The sequence below is a fragment of the Macaca thibetana genome, chromosome 3 (genome assembly GCF_024542745.1).
Source record: "Macaca thibetana thibetana isolate TM-01 chromosome 3, ASM2454274v1, whole genome shotgun sequence".
Lineage (NCBI taxonomy): Eukaryota > Metazoa > Chordata > Mammalia > Primates > Cercopithecidae > Macaca > Macaca thibetana.
In genome coordinates, this window is record NC_065580.1 from 24004413 (window position 1) to 24023944 (window position 19532).

Below are 19532 nucleotides of genomic sequence, written 5' to 3' on the forward strand. Positions count from 1 at the left end.
ACATCCAATTGATTTTTATATCCAATTGACTTTATAATACTTTAATTAGGGATTTATATAATACAAATTTTATCTCCAAGTAAAATAAAGTTGAGAAAAACATACCGATTCATCTTCATCACTGATTGTTCTGTCTGAATAGTCTTCCTTTTCTGAATCTTCTGACATCTCTTCCAGTGTTTGACTTGAGATTTCTTGTAATATACGGGTAGGCTGTAAAACAATTTCTAAGGAAATTATTTGACAGCTTTTCTTTTCAAGCTGTGTTTACTACATTAAATGAGTACTCAAAAATATATTCAATTGTATTTAACAGTCACAACAGTCTTCTCTAAAAACTACAGTACAACTAATAACACCTTCAATTTCAGAGATTTAAAGGAATTTTCCACGACTGTAAGAGACAACAACCACAATAAAAGACAAATCAAGTAAATCATTTAATTAAAAGGAATTTCCAGAGTATACAGCCAAATCATTCACATTTTATTATATTTACAATTGAATACTACACAGCAAGTTCAGAATGATACTGAGGCATTAAAAGATAATGAATTTTAAAAATTAGTCACTTTGTGAAATGTAGCAATATAATTTTAAGTTTTCTCCTTGATTTTCACTTGACCAAAAGTTCAAGTGACAAGACTTTACATTTTGATTATCATTCTGTAGATACTGTCTAATATTCATTTATATTATTCTTATTCTTAGAAATCTAAATAGCTACCAGAAGGTTGTATCGGTAATGACCACTACCATTCTATGTAAGTATCTTCCCATGTGGTTAATACTAAGACCAGGGAATAATCGAAATTTCTTGTCAAGTTCCCATCGTTCTTGAGAGACCAAAGGACTCGACAATTGCAAATCTATTGGTTTATGCCCCTCTCTACAGAAAGCGTGTTTTGCAGCGTGGACTACATATAAGTTAAGTCCAAGCTCTATGGCAAATCACTGCCAATGCCACGGAGCCGATTGTCTCATAGATGACACCTTCAGTCCTAAGAAACTGAAGTTTTTGCCGGGCATCACAACTCCACATTTGGAAAACCCGACTGGCGTAAATTCCACTCCTTACAGGTGCACACGGGGCACACGAAGTGCTGACCTGCTGTGGATACAGCTCTGGCCTCAGGGGAAGTCCCTTATTCACCGGCGCTCCGCGGGTGTCTTCCACCACTGCGGAGGAGGGCAGGTGCGGGCGCGTCCACGTTCAGCTGCGTCCCGACAGTACCAAGGGGTTTTTGGCGGGAGCCAGGATGAGGCCACAACTCTAGGCGGCCGAGTTCCTTCCCGCACTCACTCCTGGCCACCAGGGTGTGGTGAGGCGCTCATTTTCTGGGGCGCGCTCGCTTCCCGCAGGGGGCGCCCCGCCTTCCTTCTGCCTACCTCACCGTCCCGTTGGGGCCGGCACCTAGATCCTGGCCGAGTCCTCTGGTCAGGCCAGTCGTCGCTTCCGTGCGGGGACAATATCTTGGGATCTAGCGGAGAACCCAGGGTCCAGCCGCTAGAAGGAATACCACTACTGGAGATCCGCAGCCCCAGCCACGCCCCCAACTCTCGTCACCAGGCAACGGGTCCGCCCTCGCGAGACTTTGAGCAGCCCTCGGAGATCACCTACAACCAGTGTGGAGGAAAGGAGCCTGCGCAGGTTTTGGCCCCAGGAAGTCGGAGCCCAGAGCATGCTGGGAACTTGGGGTGGGCAGCAGGGCGGTCAGAGAGGGTGTCTGGGAGGCGTTGGGGTCTGTTGGAAGAATTTAGGAGCGTGGAAGGCCAGACAGCTAATAATTCCTAGTCGAAGTCTGCACTTCGACTATTGCCTTAGAGGAGGCATGCTGGTTAGGACTGCGCTTTGGAGCCCACTTGACTTTTAACGGTGTGACAATGGACAAATTACCTGAACTTCTTGGGTACAGTACTTGAAACTACTCCTTGGAGATGTTAGAATATTAAAAAGTACGTTCGTCTTGATTTTTAAGCAGACTGAGTTCCATTCTACACAGTTGTGTGATTAATTCTCTTTATTCAATTCGGAAAATGAGGCTTTTCTCCTTAAATACTAAATGGAGAGTCATAGATGAACTAGGGTGAATTCTCAAAAATTATCAGCTCAGAGATTCTTTATAGCAATCGTCAGCTCGCATGTTTAACACTGTTTTCCTGATCACTGCAAATCACTATATGTAGTCTCATTTAATTAACAGATGTTATTCATGAACATCCCATATTGATTTTTTCCCTCATTTTTAGCTCTGCTGGGTAATGTAATCTATTTGGAACAGTTTTCCAAGTACAGCTGAAAAAAAAGTCTAGATTTTGGTGATATAAGAATGTAAATAAACACTTTTCACAAAGCATTATATGCCATGAGATTCGTGATAATGTAGAAATGGAGATAATGAATGGCAGCAAATTTGAAAGTAGAATAAAGGGCAAAGCACTATGGCTTAAGCATGGAAATGGGTTAATATAATTTCTTTGTATTTTGTAAGTTTCTGAAAATAGGTGTTTTGAGGTCAGCAGTTTAAAAGTCTGAACCTTCCAGATTAGACCTTGGACAGAGAATATTAATAGAGTATATCTTAGATCAACCTCTTGAAAAGTCACTCTTATAGTTGAACCTTGTTTTAGCCATACATAAGTCACTAAAAGTGACATGCACAGAGAAATCTTTATATATGTAATCTGTTTTTCTGTTGGGTTTTAGTCATGGCTGTAAGCCATAGGATGTCAGCTGCACAAGGTAAAACTGAGAAGTGATCTAACCAGGTTATACAAGAAATTAATGGCAGAGCTGAGAGACTTAAGTTTCATGATTTTTAGTCCAAATAGTTATATTATCACATATCAAGTAATCCATGGGAAGAAAAATGGTCTTAGTGCATAATTTTAAAACTTTAGGTTTTTTTTTTTTTTTTTTTTTTTTTTTTTTGAGACAGAATCTCACTTTTTCTGTTGCCCAGGCTGGAGTGCTGTGGTGCGATCTCAGCTCATTGCAACCTCCGCCTTTGGGGTTCAGGTGATTCTCATGCCTCCCGACTAGCTGGGACTACAGGCACACACCACCACTAATTTTTGCATTTTTTAGTAGAGATGTGGTTTCACCATGTTGGCCAGGCTGGTCTCGAATTCCTGGTGTCAAGTGATCTGCCTACCTCAGCCTCCCAAAGTACTGGGATTACAGGCATGAGTCACCATGCCTGGCCAAAATCTTAGGAATTTGGCAAAACTTTGAAAATGATATTCATTCATTATTTTATTAACAATTTTTTTTCTTTTTAAAGACAGCTCTGTCTTTAAAAAAACTCCAGGTTGGAGTGTAGTGGCACAATCATAGCTCACTGCAGGCTCAAACTATTGGTCCCAAGGGATCCTCATGCCTTGGTGTAACACATTTACAGGATGGTTGCTGCCTACTAGGGACAGTTCACTACTGCAAGGAAAAAAACCAGACATTTATTGTGGAGGTTACATTCTGGTGGGAGTAAACAAACCAATGATGATAATAAAAATGATATCACTCAGACGATAACAGCTATGAAGAGAAATCAAGTAGGGGGAAAAAAGAGAATAGGGGGTGTTGGGGGTGGGGGGCCTTGCCAGGGTTGCTCTTTTAGATGGAATGGCCAGGGAAGGCCTCTCCGGCCAGGGAGTATTTGAGCAGAGGGATGAACCACAGGATGTCTTATGGGGAGACTCTGCCAGGCAGGGTAAGCAGCAAGTACATAGACTGAGAAGTCTGTGTTACGAACTGCAGTTGAGCCTTGAACAACTTGGGGGTTAGGGGTATCATCCTCTACATAGCTGAAAATCTGCATATAACTGTTGACTCCCCAGAAACTTAACTACTGAGAGCCTACTGTTGACTGGAACTCTTACTGATGACATAAACAGTCGATTAGCACATATTTTGTATGTTATATGTATTACGTATTGTATTCTTACAATAAAGTAAGATGAAATGTTATTAAGAAAGTTATAAGGAAGAGAGTATATTTACTATTCATTAAATGTAAGTCATCATAATGGTCTTCATCCTTGTCTTCACATTGAGTGGGCTGAGGAAGAGGAAGAGGAAGAGGAGGGGTTATTAACATTTTTTTTTCTTTTTAAAGACAGCTCTGTCACCCAGGTTAGAGTGTAATGGAGTTGCTGTCTCAAGGGTGGCAGAGGTGGAAGAAAATCCCTGTATACTTGGACTCATATAGTTCAAACTTGTGTTTTTCAGGGATCAGCTGTATACTAGGCAGTACTATTTAGCCGAAGCTTAGCTGGAATCAGTATCATTTTAAGGTAAGAGACTTCACAGGGATTTTTTACTTGCCCAAGTAAAATTGAAATGGTTTGCTTAAGCATCCACTTTTTTTTTTTTTTAACTCTTCCTTTTTAACTTACTCTCCTATTCAAGACAGTAATATGTACTGGAAATGAAATCATTTGTCTTTAAGTTCATGTGGAAGTAAGGCCTAGAATAAACTTCTACCAAGGACTTTGTCTGAATTTTTGTTCCCCTTCCTTGTGATCTCACCAAAGAAGGTTACTGGACACGCTCCTTCTATTGCCAGCTTCTGCCTTTTGGGAAGGCAGCTTTACCCTTGTGGCAACTTTTTCTCCTCTTTTTTTTTTTTTTTGAGTTTGATCTAAGACTGCAGTCTAAAAGGCAGTATAATAAAAAATAGAGTAAGAAAAGAGGAAAAGACAACCAAAACTCTTTAAGTGCCAACTGTTTCAAAAAGCACAATTACTTGTGTGGGAATCGGGAAGAAAGTTCGTTTTAGCAGGATGGCCAAAGGTAAGTTGTGTTAGGAGTATAATTTTGTGTAGCTATATCATTTGGATCAGAATCAAAATAGAGTCATGAAAGAAAACTCTGACAAACAGAGCTGGAGAAGGCCATGAAAGAAGAGTCTTCACATTTGTGTGCTTGATAATGAAAAAGACTCCGTAACAACCACAACCTTACACGAGGGCCATCACCACCTTACAGAAAAGATACTTCTACAAGGACAGCTGCTCAGCAACTGCCTGGCTAACCTCAGACTGGCATCACTCTTGTTATTGATCTTTGTGGCTAAGGATAATCATTTTAAAAGCCAGTATGTAATCTTCCTCTTATTTTCTTTTAAAAATCTTTATCTTCCTTTACCTCCCTGACTATACACATAGTTTACTATGACATGCATATTCCGATTTGCAATGTTCCATTCCCAAATAAACGTCTTTTAGAGAGCCTGTCTCTGTTATTTAGGTTGACAATTGAGAGAGGCTTAAATGAATATATGAAGTGACTATGGCAATCAGTTACTTATGACATCATAGAACTCAGTAGTCTATGATCTTAGAGGTCTTGTAATTCGACTGAGGAAGCCATAGGAGGGCCTGGGAAGCCTGGGATAGTCTAGTAATTATCTTGGCCTTCTTCATACTATCTGGGTCTAGGATGACCTAGTACAGGGCCAAACCTCTTAAACTGTTTCCAAGCTCAGATCTTGAGACCTGTCTCAGCCAGTCAACTAACCAACACTCAGCTCAAGCGTCATTCACTTGATGGTGTCTTTTCTAGTTACTCTGTCATCGGCAGAATTAATTGTCTGTATTTGGGGGCTACGGTGAAGCTATCATTGCCCTTAGTATTTGGAAATGAGTTAGTAAGAATGCCCCCTGCCTGCTCAACCGATAATAGATAGGATAAATCATCTCAAAAGAGAACGAATAGTTTCCCAGACTCTGAGTGAAATCTCATGACAAAAAACATGAAATTGTCTTTTCCTCCCGCCAAAATCTGCCCTAACTGTGCAATGGTGAAATTCCCTTTCCAGCTCAGGGCATGTTGGCTAGAGTTGGTAACTTTTCAGTTACTAAAACAGTATCATTTTGATATTTGAGATTTGCTTCTGGTATTTGGCATTCGATTTGGCATTAAGAAGTTCATTTTTTAAAATTATACTTTAAGTTTTAGGGTACGTGTGCACAACGTGCAGGTTTGTTACACATGTATACATGTGCCATGTTGGTGTGCTGTACCCATTAACTCATCATTTACAATAGGTATTTTTCTTAATGCCATCCCTCCCCTCTCCCACCACCTCCCGATAGGCCCCAGTGTTTGATGTTCCTCCCCCAGTGTCCAAGTGTTCTCATTGTTCAGTTCCCACCTATGAGTGAGAACATGCAGTGTTTGGTTTTCTGTCCTTGCGATAGTTTGCTCAGAATAATGGTTTCCAGCTTCATCCATGTCCCTACAAAGGACATGAACTCATTCTTTTTTATGGCTGCATAGTATTCCATGGTGTACATGTGCCACATTTTCTTAATCCAGTCTATCGTTGATGGACATTTGGGTTGATTCCAAGTCTTTGCTATTGTGAATATTGCTGCAATAAACATACATGTGCATGTGTTTTTATAGTAGCATGATTTATAACCCTTGGGTATATACCCAGTAAGAGGACAGCTGGGTCAAATGTTATTTCTAGTTCTAGATCCTTGAGGAATCGCCACACTTTCTTCCACAATGGTTGAACTAGTTTACAGTCCCACCAACTGTGTAAAGTGTTCCTTTTTCTCCACATCCTCTCCAACACCTGTTGTTTCTTGACTTTTTAATGATCGCTATACTAACAGGTGTGAGATGGTATCTCATTGTGGTTTTGATTTGCATTTCTCTGATGACCAGTGATAATGAGCATTTTTTTCATGTGTCTGTTGTCTGCATAAATGTCTTCTTTTGAGAAATGTCTGTTCATATCCTTCACCCACTTTTTGATGGGGTTGATTTTTTCATATAAATTTAAGTTCTTTGTAGATTCTGGATATTAGCCCTTTGTCAGATGGGTAGATGGCAACAATTTTCTCCTGTTCCATAGGTTGCCTGTTCACTCTGATGGTGGTTTGTTTTTTTTTTTTTTTTGCTCTGCAGAGGCTCTTTAGATCCCATTTGTCTAGTTTGGCTTTTGTTGCCATTGCTTTTGGTGTTTTAGTCATGAAGTCCTTGCTCATGCCTATGTCCTGAATGACTCAGGAGCCAACTGCCTTGGGTCAAATATTCTGCCATTTAGCCATATGACTGTGGGCAAGTTTTTAAATTCTCTTTGATTCAATTTGTTTACCTGTCAAGGGGGGACAGTACAGTAGTGCCTGTCTTGTAGGGTTGTGAGGATTGGGTGAGTAACATATAAGTTCTAAGCACTTACACGTTACATCAGGGAGCAGGTTAGAGCCACCATTCTCCTCAAGACATGGGGAAGTGGTTTTTAAAGTGTGGTCTGTGAGACCCTAGTTGAGAAACCCTAGTGAACTTGATAACTAATTTCTGTAATTTGAAAAAACCTCAAAGCACCCGTGTTACTAATGTTGGCAGGTGTGATGGTTAATACTGAATGTCAACTTGATTGGATTGATGGATACAAACTATTGATCCTGGGTGTATCTGTGAGGGTGTTGCTAAGAGAAATTAGCATTTGAGTCAGTGGTCTGGGAAAGGCAGACCCACCCTTAATATCTGGATGGGGACAATCTAATCAGCTGCCAGCATGGCGAAAATATAAGCAGGCAGAAAAATGTGAAAAGAGAGACTGGCCTAGACTCCCAGCCTACATCTTTCTTCCACGCTGGATGCTTCCTGCCCTCAAGCATCGGACTCCAAGTTCGTCAGTTTTGGAACTCAGACTGGCTCTCCTTGCTGCTCAGCCTGCAGATGGCCTATTGTGGGACCTTGTGATCATGTGAGTTAATACTTAAAAAACTCCCCTTTATAGATTTTATATAAACTATTCCATTAGTGTGTCCCTCTAGAGAACCCTGACTAATACAGCAGGAACTAGACATATACAAGATAGCATTTCATTATTCTAATAAAAGCATGTTAGAATGAAAGAGTGCTAGGTAAGGTTGAAAACTGGTTAAGAAACTAATCGTGTGTTCTGTAGGATTGTGGTACTTTTGCATAATTTTTGGTATATTCAGTAAGAGAAGATTGAATTAAGGTTCCTTATCTAGGTAGAAATGACCCATTGGGCCTTCCAAAATCTATTTTAATGAAACATTTTTTGAAAATCCTATTTCAAGATAGTAAAAGCCATCACTACTAAGAGCATGTCATGGCAAAACTCTGCTATTAAATCTGCATTGGAGGCCAGGTATGATGGCTCATGCCTGTAATCCCAGCACTTTGGGAAGCCGAGGTGGGCAGATCACTTGAGGTCAGGAGTTCAAGACCAGCCTGGCCAACATGGTGAAACCCCATCTCTACTAAAAATACGAAATTTAGCTGGGTGTGGTGGCACGTACCTGTAGTCCAAGCTACTCAGGAGGCTGAGGCAGAAGAATCACTTGAACCTGGGAGGCGGAGGTTGCAGTGCAGGGAGCTGAGATGGTGTCACTGCACTCCAGCCTGGGCAACAGAGCAAGGCTCCATCTCAAAACAACAACAACAACAACAACTGGCATTAGGGTGATGTAAGAAGCCAGTGTTCTTTATGGAGCTGAGATTCAGGGCTGAGTTGATACATGAACTATAAATTTAGTAATACAAAATGTCACAAAATTAACCTCTTATAACTCTAGAAACTTAACAGAAATTGACAGCAGCACATCTAGCAAAGTTTATAAACTGAGTTGCTTGTGAAATCATCTTATCGCTTACCAAGCACTGTTATGTGTAGTGGTACTGCGTACACTTCTGGGGGTATAAAAAACGTTCAGGCAAATATTTTTCTTCTTTGATTACCCCAGGCTGATGTATTCTCTCTTCCCTCTAAATGTTGACAAGTATATACTACATAATTCTTTGACAGTTATGTGCTAGAGCCTTGTGATACTTTATCTCTTAAATTCTTGAATTGTTACTCAGTATTTTGTAACTTTTCTCATCTTTACCATTGATCATTTATTTCCTTGCGAGAATACTAGAATTGTTCCACAGAGTGGAGCTAGGTGGCAACCTGTGTGAAGACCAGATAACTTTAAATTCACCTTAGTTTTAGGAGGCAGCTCTCTGAAGACCCAACCAAAGCTAGAAGTAGTTTACCTAGCCCTCATTCTTGGCAGTTAGCGGATTCTGACTTCTTTTCCTCTAGCCCAATTGTATTTCCAAAGATCTAGCTCAGCCTCTCAGCTGCCACTTGTAGATCAGCATATGCTCTGAGGCAGCAGCAGCCCCGGCATGAACAAGAAAGAAAAAGTCATATAGTACAGGTGGCGCATAGCTAGGATACTATTAAATACAAAGATATCAGTAATTACATTAAATATGAAAGGACTAAATATTCCTGTTGAAACTCAGAGATCACCAGATTGGATTAAAACCCAAACCATGTGATTATTGTTAAAGACACGTATCTAAGACTAAAGGATATAAATGAAATTTAAGGGATGGAAAAAATAATATGATGCAAGCCCTAGTCAAAAGAAAGCCACCATAGTAATTTTAAGAATAGAAAAAAATAACTTTAAGGCAAAAGTCTTTGCACAAATAGATGGTCACTTCATAGTGATCTTTAGCTAAAGATTTAGAATCATTATATCTTCCTAGTGAATTGAATATCTCACCTAAAAATAACCTTAAAATATGGAAAGCAAAATTAACAGAATTACAAGGAGAGATAGACAAATCCATAATCGTAGTGGGAGCTTTTTCACTTTCCTTTCTCAGTAACAGATAAGGAAAAAATCAGTAGGATATAGAATATTAGGACACAATTAATAGACTTGACATAAATAGACACTGTACTAAAATCAAGCCCTTGTTAGTTATCTGCTAATGCCAATGGAAGAACACAAATTTAGGATTGAGATCTTTTTTTCTTATCCATTCTTCCACTTGGAGCATACATACAAGCAAAGGTAGGAAAAAACCTTTAATACAGACCTGTTTTGACATCACAGAAGACACTAGTATGTTTTCAAGCTCTTATCCTGAATATACATATTGTAAAATTAATTTCCATTCACCTCTAATCTTACCAGTTTGGTATTGGTATTACAGATTGTATTCTTTACATTGCTTAATTTTGCAAATTGATTTTGATAACAACTATATTATTGTCTATACTTATCACACTTCTTGTTAGGACACAGAAATAAAAATACTATTTTTTTTATAGTAACTTAGTTAATTGTGTCAATCTTGTAGGCAGGGTTGAGGGAACTGTTCAGGAGCTTCGAACTCACAGTTTAAAACCTTTATGAGAACTTCAGATTTCAGACCAATTAGTGCTACATAAATATGCAAAATTACCATGAAAAAATAACTTTGGATTCCCATGTAATCACCAGTGCCTTGCAAGTAGTAAGTATTCTACAAATGAATGGTTTATATTAAATGGGTGTTTCTATATAAGAGATACTACCTTTAAGAAAACAGTACTGCCCATCTTAGGAGCCAGAGGGCTGGTATGTGACAACGTTGGCAATGAGAAGGAGGATGGAGGGACAATCGATAGTTACTTTTTTTTGAGACAGGGTCTTACTTTGTCACCTAGGCTGGAGCACAGTGGTGCTATCAGGGCTCACTGTGGCCTCGACCTCCTGGGCTCAAGTGATCCTCCTGCCTCAGGCTCCCAAGTATCTGGGACTACAGGTGTATGTCACCATGCCTGGCTTTTAAATTATTTTGTACAGAAAGGGGTCTTGCTATGTTGCCTGGGCTGGTCTTTGCGGGTGGCAAGCAACCCAGGTGCCAAGGCAAGAGATCGAGGGCATGAGCTGTTCCAGTATAATAAAATATATAAAATAAGAAGTTATATTAGACATAGATAATAGATATGATTCTTTATGAATATCATTAATCATTAGTTTGTAGCAATTACTCTTTACTCCAATATTAGAATAATCCTTGCTCGACAATTATAACCTAGAAAAAACCAGGACATACAGAGATAGGAGTTGAGGAGACATAGTGAGAAGTGACCAGAAGACAGGAGTGCGAGCCTTCTGTTATTCCCGGGCAGGGCCACCAGAGGGCTCCTTGGTCTAGCGGTAACGCCAGCGTCTGGGGAGATGCCCGTTGCCAAGCAGACCGTGGTCTAGTGGTAGCGTCAGTGTCAAGGAAAAACATCCGCTACTTAGCAGACCGGGAAAGGGAGTCTGCCTTTCCCTGGAGGAGAATAGAGAAGACTCTACTCCTCCACCTCTTGTGGAGGGTCTGACATCAGTCAGGCCCGCCCGCAGTTATCCGGAGGCCTCACCCTCTCCCTGTGATGCTGTGCTTCAGTGGTCACGCTCCTAGTCTGCCTTCATGTTCCAATCTGTACACCTGGCTCTGCCTTTTAGATTACAGTAGCAAATTAGTGAAAGTTAAAAGTCTCCGATATGCAGAAATAATGGCGTAAGCTGTCTCTCTCTCTCTCCTTTCTTTCTCTCTGCCTCGGCTACCAGGCAGGGAAGGGCCCTCTGTCCAGTGGACACGTGACCCACGTGACCTTACCTATCATTGCAGATGGCTCACACTCCTTACCCTGCCCCTTTGTCTTGTGTCCGATAAATATCAGTGCAGCCTGGCATTCGGGGCCACTACCCGTCTCCGCGTCTTGGTGGTAGTGGTCCCCCGGGCCCAGCTGTCTTTTTTTTTTTTCTCTCTTTGTCTTGTGTCTTTATTTCTACAATCTCTCATCTCCACACACGGGGAGAAAAACCCACTGACCTAATGGGGCTGGACCCTACAGGTCTTGAACTCCCGGGCTCAAGCAATCCTCCTGCCTCCCAAAGTGCTGGGATTACAGGCGTGAGCCACTGTGCCCGGACGATAGTTTCTTTTAGGAAGGATTTGCAAAATTCCTCTTCAACCTTTTCCATACATGTTTGGTCAGTTGTCAACATAAGACCAATTTTCTGTATTTCGTTAGATAATTTAAAAATATGAAAATGCTTTTCTTCTTTAAAGAGTGAAACCAAGACTCAACCTGAAATATAGGTTTTACTGTGCCATAATCTTTATTACAATAGACACACCTCTCACTATCAATATTGTACATAAAAATAAGTGAGGCAAAGACATTTTGCAGGAAGGAATTCCATTTATTGTGGATGCATTTTCACAATATATGTTTATTGGAGCGATCAATTATCAGTGAAAAATATGAAGTGTTTATAAAGTTTTAGGAATGGCAGATTCACAGAACATGCTAGTCAGCTTGCAGTTTTACCTCATAAAGATAACAGAGAATTGTAGTCAAACCAGTAAACAAGGAATTTACTTTTCAAAAGATTAAATCCAAACTGAACAAAATTCTACCCTAAAACCTAACTCCATCCAAATATTGGAATAAAAGTCAGCAGTGATACATTCTCTTCTGAACTTTAGATTTTCTAGAAAAATATATAACAGTGATCAGGAGAAGCTCTTGTTCAAAAGTACAGCAAAGCAATGTTACCTCACCATAGGCCTTAATTCAAACTTTGATCCATTTCACTCCAATGATGGGAGTCAATGCTACCTGGGACATTTGTATTTGTAAATTCTGATTTAGCTTATTGTAAACTTGTGCCTACTCTGTCATGAGTGTTTGACTTCTGCATTCTTCATGGCTTTCCTTCCTTTGGCCTAGGTTTGCTAAAGCTAGAATATTCAACTGCTCTTTACAAACTTCTGAGGAAGATAGACTTTGTAACGCAGGGGTCACTTCTCATGCCAGCCCTGCCCTGGTTAGCTCTTCTGAAGGAATACTGCAGATAAGAAAATAGTTATTTGGGAGGCTTCCTCAGTGTGGTAGGAATTGAGACTAACACAATTTTGGTTAAGTCCACTGAGGTATGAGTTTATATAACTCCACTGTACATATCCAGCTATACCAGAACATTTTTGCCAAGACACTGGAGGGCTCTTTCATTATCTACTGTGAAGAATAAAGACTTAGAGGCTATAATAAGATCTGGATTGTGTGTGTAAAAATCATGAGTTAAAAAAGACTTGGGGGAGAAAGTAAAACTAGTAGAAGTTACATATAATTTTGAAATTTCACCACATTGTCAACTTACTACAAGTACCAATGACAAATAAATGTAGAAAAGTTTAATTTAAAGAAATGTTTCAGAGTATATAAAGATCAAAGTACTGTCATGACTCCTCAACACTGGATTTTGCTCACTTCTCTGTTTGCAGACATTTAGCCAAAGGTAGTCTTTGTGAGACTCATGGAATTTCAGTCTGTACAATATTGGCACTAAATTTCTTGTCTTTCAATTTTAGAAAAGGAAGAGACCTTATGACCTATTGTGAACTTCATTGTTTCTAATAAGTAGGCTTTGAGCTTGGTCGAGATGATAACATTAATAAAATTCACACTGGACTTCAAGAATGCATTTAATTATAAACTAAATACTATGTCTTTTAGAAAATTTCAACTCCTTGTGACACTTCTAATCTCTCTTCTTTTCAATACTTTCTTCTTATAGGTCATCAGGCATTGAAAACATATTGATACCTATCTGCCATGTTTCTATTGGCAAATATGAAATATTAATATAATATTGTGATTCTTTAATTTTTCAAAAGCTGTGATATTGGCTAGTTACAATGACATACTACTAAATATAATAGTCTAGCACATAAAAAAGCATTCTACCATTAGTGTGTTTGTATATGTGTATGCACATACATACATACATGAGTTATCTAAAATGTGGTTCAGGCTACTATCACTACCAAAGAAATCCACAAAACAACCAACCTAAAAAATCAGTACCACTGTCAGCTAACATAATAATGTAATTTAGATATGAATCATCAGCATGAAAAAAAGTAATACCTTAACAGTACATTTCCTTTTTTTTTTTTTTTTTTTTTTTTTAAGACAACCATTACTGCAGTATTTCAAATCTGAAATGGGTTACTTTCAAAAAGTGTTACAATTGCCTACTAAGATAATTTCTTCCATGCTTTATTATAAAGTGCAGAAACAACATGACTTCTGTATTTAAAAAAACAAAAACTACGGTTCATTTTTCTAGATACTGCACACATTCCGCAGGCAATTTTAAACTTGGATCTTCTGTTGACTTCAGATGTGGTTGGTATCACTGTTCAGACACAGAGTTACGATGATCAGTAGAAAAGTCTCTATTTCACAGCATGGGTTTCTTTAGAAACAGGCTCCTGTGCAAAGGCAGTACTTTTACCATGAACATCTCTAGACTGTGATTATTAAATATAGTGATAATATACATGGGTTTATTGGGATATTGAAAAATAAAAGAAAATGAACCCAATTTAGTAAATCAACATAAATACAAAACAGAGCAAATTTGCCCTCTACAACTGAGCTCGTCCCGCGTCTTGAGCTTGGGTTCTTTCTTGAACTGTCTCAAACCTGCCAAGAGAAGAGAAGTTGAAATTGACAGCTTGCAGTGTGAAACTGACAGCCTGCAGTGTTTCAGGCAGACAGTTTTTAGAGTCAGAAGAAAAAGGAATAAAAGTATGGCAGGAATAAATATTTATGAAAGGGAGGATTATTACTGGCATTCCATTCAAATATGATCTTTTATTTTACTTTTTTAATTTTTTTGAGACAGAATCTTGCTCTGTCACCCAGGCTGGAGTGCAGTGGTGTGATCTCAGCTCACTGCAACCTCTGCCTCCCAGGTTCAAGCAATTCTTCCATCTCAGCCTCCTGAGTAGCTGGGGATTACAGGCGTGCACCACCATGCCTGGCTAAGTTTTGTATTTTTGGTAAAGACGAGGTTTCCCATATGTTGGCCAGGCTAATCTTGAACTCCTGACCTCTAGTGATCTGCCTGCCTCAACCTCCCAAAGTGCTGGGATTACAGTTGTGAGCCACTGCGCCCGGCTGGATCTTCTTTTATTTTATCCTTCCTTCTGATTTTTTTCACTTCCCTCTTCCTGTCTTTCTCCTTTATGTTCTCTTTTCCTATCTTAACCTTTCGCCTTGCTCATAGCATTTAGAGTCAGGTAAGTTGCTTTGTTTTTTTCATTTTTAAACTCTACCATTAAGAGCCAAAAATCTAGTGTGTATTCTAGAACAGGCACAAGCGACTGAATAGCTCAGTGAGGGCCACATCAATGTATGATGGTGAAGGAGGATGTTTATCTTTAGTTTTCTCCCATTTTTAATCTAGCAATCTCTATTTTCTCCCTCCTATTCTTATACCCCTACCCCACGAGACTTATCTCACCTGTAGTCCTATTCTTATACCATTCTCTCCCCCTCAGCTAGTTGCTAAAATTTTTTGCCAAGCTATTAAGAAATCTTAAAGTGTTGTGAATTCAAATTTTCAAGGGTGTTCATTGTATTCATTTCTAAGGAATGACTGAGTAACAAGAAATGAGTTTGACATTTTGGAGCAAAAGAGCTACCTAATCTGCTACCTCATAAACTCAGTTCTGCGTCTGGTGGTTATATTATTACTAGTGTAGAAAGAGGTTAGTGGCATGTGAAAACTCACACTGTCACCTCCTACCTTGTACTGCCTGCATAACTAGTGCTACATAACTCCAGGGAGTACCATTCATGTTTGTATGTGAGTGGTGGTCTCTGAGTCTGACCATTTCACATCATCTTTGTTCTACTTTCCAGAGCTCTGGCTAGGAGGAATGTTATCCAGAGATACTTCATTATACTGGTGACGATGGTCTATAGCGAGCTGACATCCCCTTTTCAGGGACTCATTCTGGGACTCATAAACACTGGGACTGCCATTCTGAGAGGTCAGATACCTCTCAGAGGTCTGAGAAGAGAACCTTCTGCTGTCAACGTTCCTCCCACGGTGGTGTATGGAGAATGTCTTCCTGGGAACCTTTCCATGGGTTTGTGCTACTTACACCGCATGGCTGACAAACCTGCAATGCGCTAATAGAATAGGCTAGAGTGGTCATAAAGGCTTAGGTCAACAAGTTCATTCTTTGTTTAAAAAATAACAAAAAAAAAGTTCTTTTCTCCCCTGCCACCAAGAGAAAATTATAGAAGGAATTGACAACTATACATTTTCTCCTCAATAGCATCCTAAAAGAAAGTACCATGTATAATGGTTAAAATGCAGGCTTAGATCAGACTGCTGGAGTATCAATGCAGGCTATGCTACTTATTCACTGTGTGACTTTGAGAAAGTTACTTCATCTTTCAGTGCCTCATTTTTCTCAGCTGCAAAATGAGAATGATACACTACTTACCTCACGTGGTGACTGGAGGATCAAATGAAATAATGGAGGGTAAGAAGGCAGAAGATTGTCTAGCATACAGTGGGGTGCTCACTTAGCGCTAGTGGTTTGCAATGTGATAATTACCAGCAGGTACTTTTCATATGTGTAGCAATGACTTAGAAAGGCTAGTGAATTTCAATGGAATAAAAGCGCAATGCGTAGCTAATAGTGAAGGTGGGGTAACATGTTTAGGTAGCTGCACCAGAACTAAGAACATGTAGAAAGTAGGAAAGGGAAGGTAATTCTCTCACTGCAGTGAATTGTAGTGATTCTCTTGCTGCCTTTGATGCGCTCTTTAGTCCTGAGTTTGCTTAAGAAGTGCTTCTGTTTAAATCAGCCCATAAGCAGCCTGTTCTAACCTTGCTTATTGTCCGTCTCCAGTTTCTTCCTTTTTAATTTTCTTTTTATTGAAGAAGACTAGGTCTATTACTTGAAATGGGGAAAGGCTACAGTTGGGAGTTGAATGAGCTCATTGTACCACAAAGGGTCCCATTTGCAGTCTGAGCATCATTTAGATGTTCTTCAGAGCCTCCTTTCTGAAGAATGACCATATCCTTTGACCAGAAGACTAAAAGTAAGAGGAGCCCAGTCATTCTTAGCCATTCATTTTCATAGGGTATTAAATGGTTGCCTTACTCTTGAATATTATTTTAATTTTTTTGCCATAGCAACCCTGAGTCTTAGGCTGCTGGCAGTGGCAATATAATCTAAAATGGTTCCAGAAAGCAGTTTTGGAAACACTCAGGGAGACAGATGTTTTCCCCAAGTGATCTTTAAATGACTGTGGCACCAAGCTGGGACGTTGTAAGGAAACGTAGACCATAGTATCCCATACAGGCTTCTGCTGCCAACGTTCCTACCACTGTGATGTATTGAGAATGTCTTACTGAGAACCATTCCATGGATTTGGGCTGTTGATGTTGTATGACTGACAAACTTGCAATGCACTTTTCCTTTCACTGTGTTATGTACTGGTCTTTTAGACGCTGATGAGTGTGCAGGCAAAGATCGGTAGGTCAGCGATATTTCTCATCTGACTCCAGGACATTATACTACAGCATACATCAGGAAAACAAACCTCCGAAATATTAGTCCTCCCAATGGATTACCTTAGTGGGGGAAGTGACCTTATCCACAGATTGCTTTTCCCAGAGGTTCCGCTTGCTGGATACATCTCCTGGTCTCAAGTCCTGATAAAGAGAAAGCAGAAAAACATCGATAGGTGGCCATTTATATTTTCCAGCCAGCTCTAAATAAATGGCCACATCTATTGTTTATTTGAATCAATTTGTTGCTTAATACACTTTACCCCAGTGATCTGAAATGGAATTGAAAGGACCATCAGCTGTTGTTTGATTATTTTTTTTTTTTTTTTGAGACAGAGTCTCACTCTGTCGCCCAGGCTGGAGTGCAGTGGCGTGATCTTGGCTCACTGCAACCTCCGTCTACTGGGTTTCAAGTGATTCTCCTGCCTCAGCCTCTTGAGTAGCTGGTATTACAGGTGTGTGCCACCATGCCTGGCTAATTTTTTTGTATTTTTACTAGAGATGGGGTTAGCTGTTGTTTGATTTTATATAGACCGTGACATGTCTTATGATATGAGAATGGGCTGGAACTATAGCCTCTGGGTCCTTGCCCTTTACCAAGGACTTACTGTTTATTGATCAGTAAAAGTGAAACAGGAGCATGTTTAAAATAATGTAGCCTCATTTTAAATTTCTGCACTCTTACAAGTGAACAGATCATAGGTTATTTAAAAATAACTAATTTGGGGTTTGATAAACATTTCCTGACTCACAGATGAACTCAATTAGTACTCACCTCTTTTCCCCCAGCCCTTACTACTTTAGTGCACACCAGCCTGACTGCCAACTGCCCACATGGCACTTCTCTGCCTAGGGACTTTCTCTGGGTACAGATGCCTGTTTTGCCTGCCCAGGAGGCAGGCTGGAAAGTTCAGAGAGTTATTATAACATCTCCAGGAGCAGTCCTCAATGGCTGGCTGGGGAATGTTGGTGCAATATTATTTCTCAGGCTCACTCGCCTCAGCTTGGGTAACTCTGAAGTATGTGTTATCTGGTGGCTTCCAGGATTTCCTCCGTGGGATTAAGGTTTAACAGCCCATGTGGGGACTTGCTTAATAACACCTTCTTTGCGGGCTGCCTTCTCCCAACCTCACACCCTGTAGTGTTTTCTTCACCTCCATGTAAACAACTTGCTCTGGAATCACTATCTTGGGATCCGCTGCCGGGTAGCCCAAACAAAGTCACTTTTCTTTCTTCTTTTTGTTTTTTGAGACAGAGTCTTGCTCTGTCACTGAGGCTGGAGTGCAGTGGCATGATCTTGGCTCACTGCAACCTCTGACTCCTGGGTTCAAGCAATTCTCCTGCCTCAGCCTCCTGAGTAGCTGGGATTACAGGCGCAAGCCACCATGCTCAGCTAATGTTTGTATTTTTAGTAGAGACAGGGTTTCACCATGTTAGCCAGGATGGTCTCGATCTCGTGACCTCATGATCTGCCCGCCTCAGCCTCTGAAAGTGCTAGGATTGTAGGCGTGAGCCACTGTGCCTGGCCACAAAGTCCCTTTTCTAGCAGCACCTCCCTCACCCTATATCATTTTGTGTCTCCTGAGGGGCAACTGGGTAATTCAGAAGTGGATCAGTAGAACCCCGCAAATATAAACATTCATCACAAATTGAACCCATGCGAGAAGATGACAGTTGATGACATGTGTAAGAACATGTGGAAATCTTGGGATGGAAACACTAAAATATGATCGATAACAGTTATATAGCTTAGAGTCTTTATTTACTACCTCATAATTAATTTCATTTGGATAAGGAACCAAATTTCTGTTTCAATTTACTTTTCTCCCAGCATTTGCTTATGTTAGTACTTGGCAAAAGGTAGTGTGTAGAAAATAAATGTGTTTTACTGAAATAGTAATGCTTATTTTGGCAAACCCTTTTCTCAGGAGGAAGGCAAAGCTAACAGCAATTGCATTTACCCATGGACACTGATCTAAATGGACATATTTCTGATAGATAGTATTGAGATTGTAATACCGAAAATGCATAGTTAAATGATACCATGTGAAGCATTTCAGATTTGCCTAAACCTTACTGAGTTTCTGGATTTCCTCTGTGGCATGAATTCCTGATATTCTATTAGAGAGTTACACCTATTTAACTTGGAGCCATTAAGCAACAAATCAGATTATTTTTGTAGAATTCCACTACATTTGCCAGCATAGGTGGAAGTTGCCAAACTGTCTGGAAGACTGTTTTAAAATTTTGGAAACTATAATTAGGAACATGCTGAGGGAAGCTCTGGAAAGCAGCTATTATTGCTTTGTTTATTTGACTCACATGAGACAAAT

The 19532-nt window shown here is 39.9% G+C and overlaps 3 protein-coding genes across 29 annotated transcripts in view; 1 reads left to right on the plus strand and 2 right to left on the minus strand.

The window, feature by feature from the left end:
• The window catches only part of AGBL3 (AGBL carboxypeptidase 3), a 136758-nt gene extending 135276 nt beyond the window's left edge, over positions 1 to 1482 (minus strand). For 12 of the 14 annotated variants that reach the window (XM_050782392.1, XM_050782395.1, XM_050782393.1 and 9 more), the window contains exon 1: positions 106 to 428. In XM_050782392.1, coding sequence (XP_050638349.1) covers positions 106 to 168 — 63 coding nt within the window. In that variant the 5' untranslated portion in view covers positions 169 to 428. Of the gene's footprint in view, positions 1 to 105; positions 429 to 1108; positions 1244 to 1389 lie in introns of those variants that run through there. The other 2 variants (XM_050782390.1, XM_050782391.1) reach the window with 2 other exon arrangements.
• LOC126949689 (uncharacterized) overlaps positions 944 to 19532 on the plus strand; it is a 101982-nt gene continuing 83393 nt past the window's right edge. For 3 of the 5 annotated variants that reach the window (XR_007723882.1, XR_007723883.1, XM_050782421.1), the window contains exons 1-2: positions 944 to 1698; positions 4229 to 4293. Coding sequence is in view for 2 of the 5 variants with exons in the window: in XM_050782421.1 (XP_050638378.1) it covers positions 944 to 1698; positions 4229 to 4271 (798 nt within the window). In the remaining 3 variants the exon portion in view is untranslated. The other 2 variants (XM_050782420.1, XR_007723884.1) reach the window with 2 other exon arrangements.
• Positions 11995 to 19532, minus strand: part of CALD1 (caldesmon 1) — a 238412-nt gene continuing 230874 nt past the window's right edge. For 6 of the 10 annotated variants that reach the window (XM_050782380.1, XM_050782386.1, XM_050782382.1 and 3 more), the window contains one exon: positions 17261 to 17343. Coding sequence is in view for 4 of the 10 variants with exons in the window: in XM_050782387.1 (XP_050638344.1) it covers positions 14301 to 14306; positions 17263 to 17343 (87 nt within the window). In the remaining 6 variants the exon portion in view is untranslated. Of the gene's footprint in view, positions 14307 to 17260; positions 17344 to 19532 lie in introns of those variants that run through there. The other 4 variants (XM_050782387.1, XM_050782384.1, XM_050782383.1 and 1 more) reach the window with 1 other exon arrangement.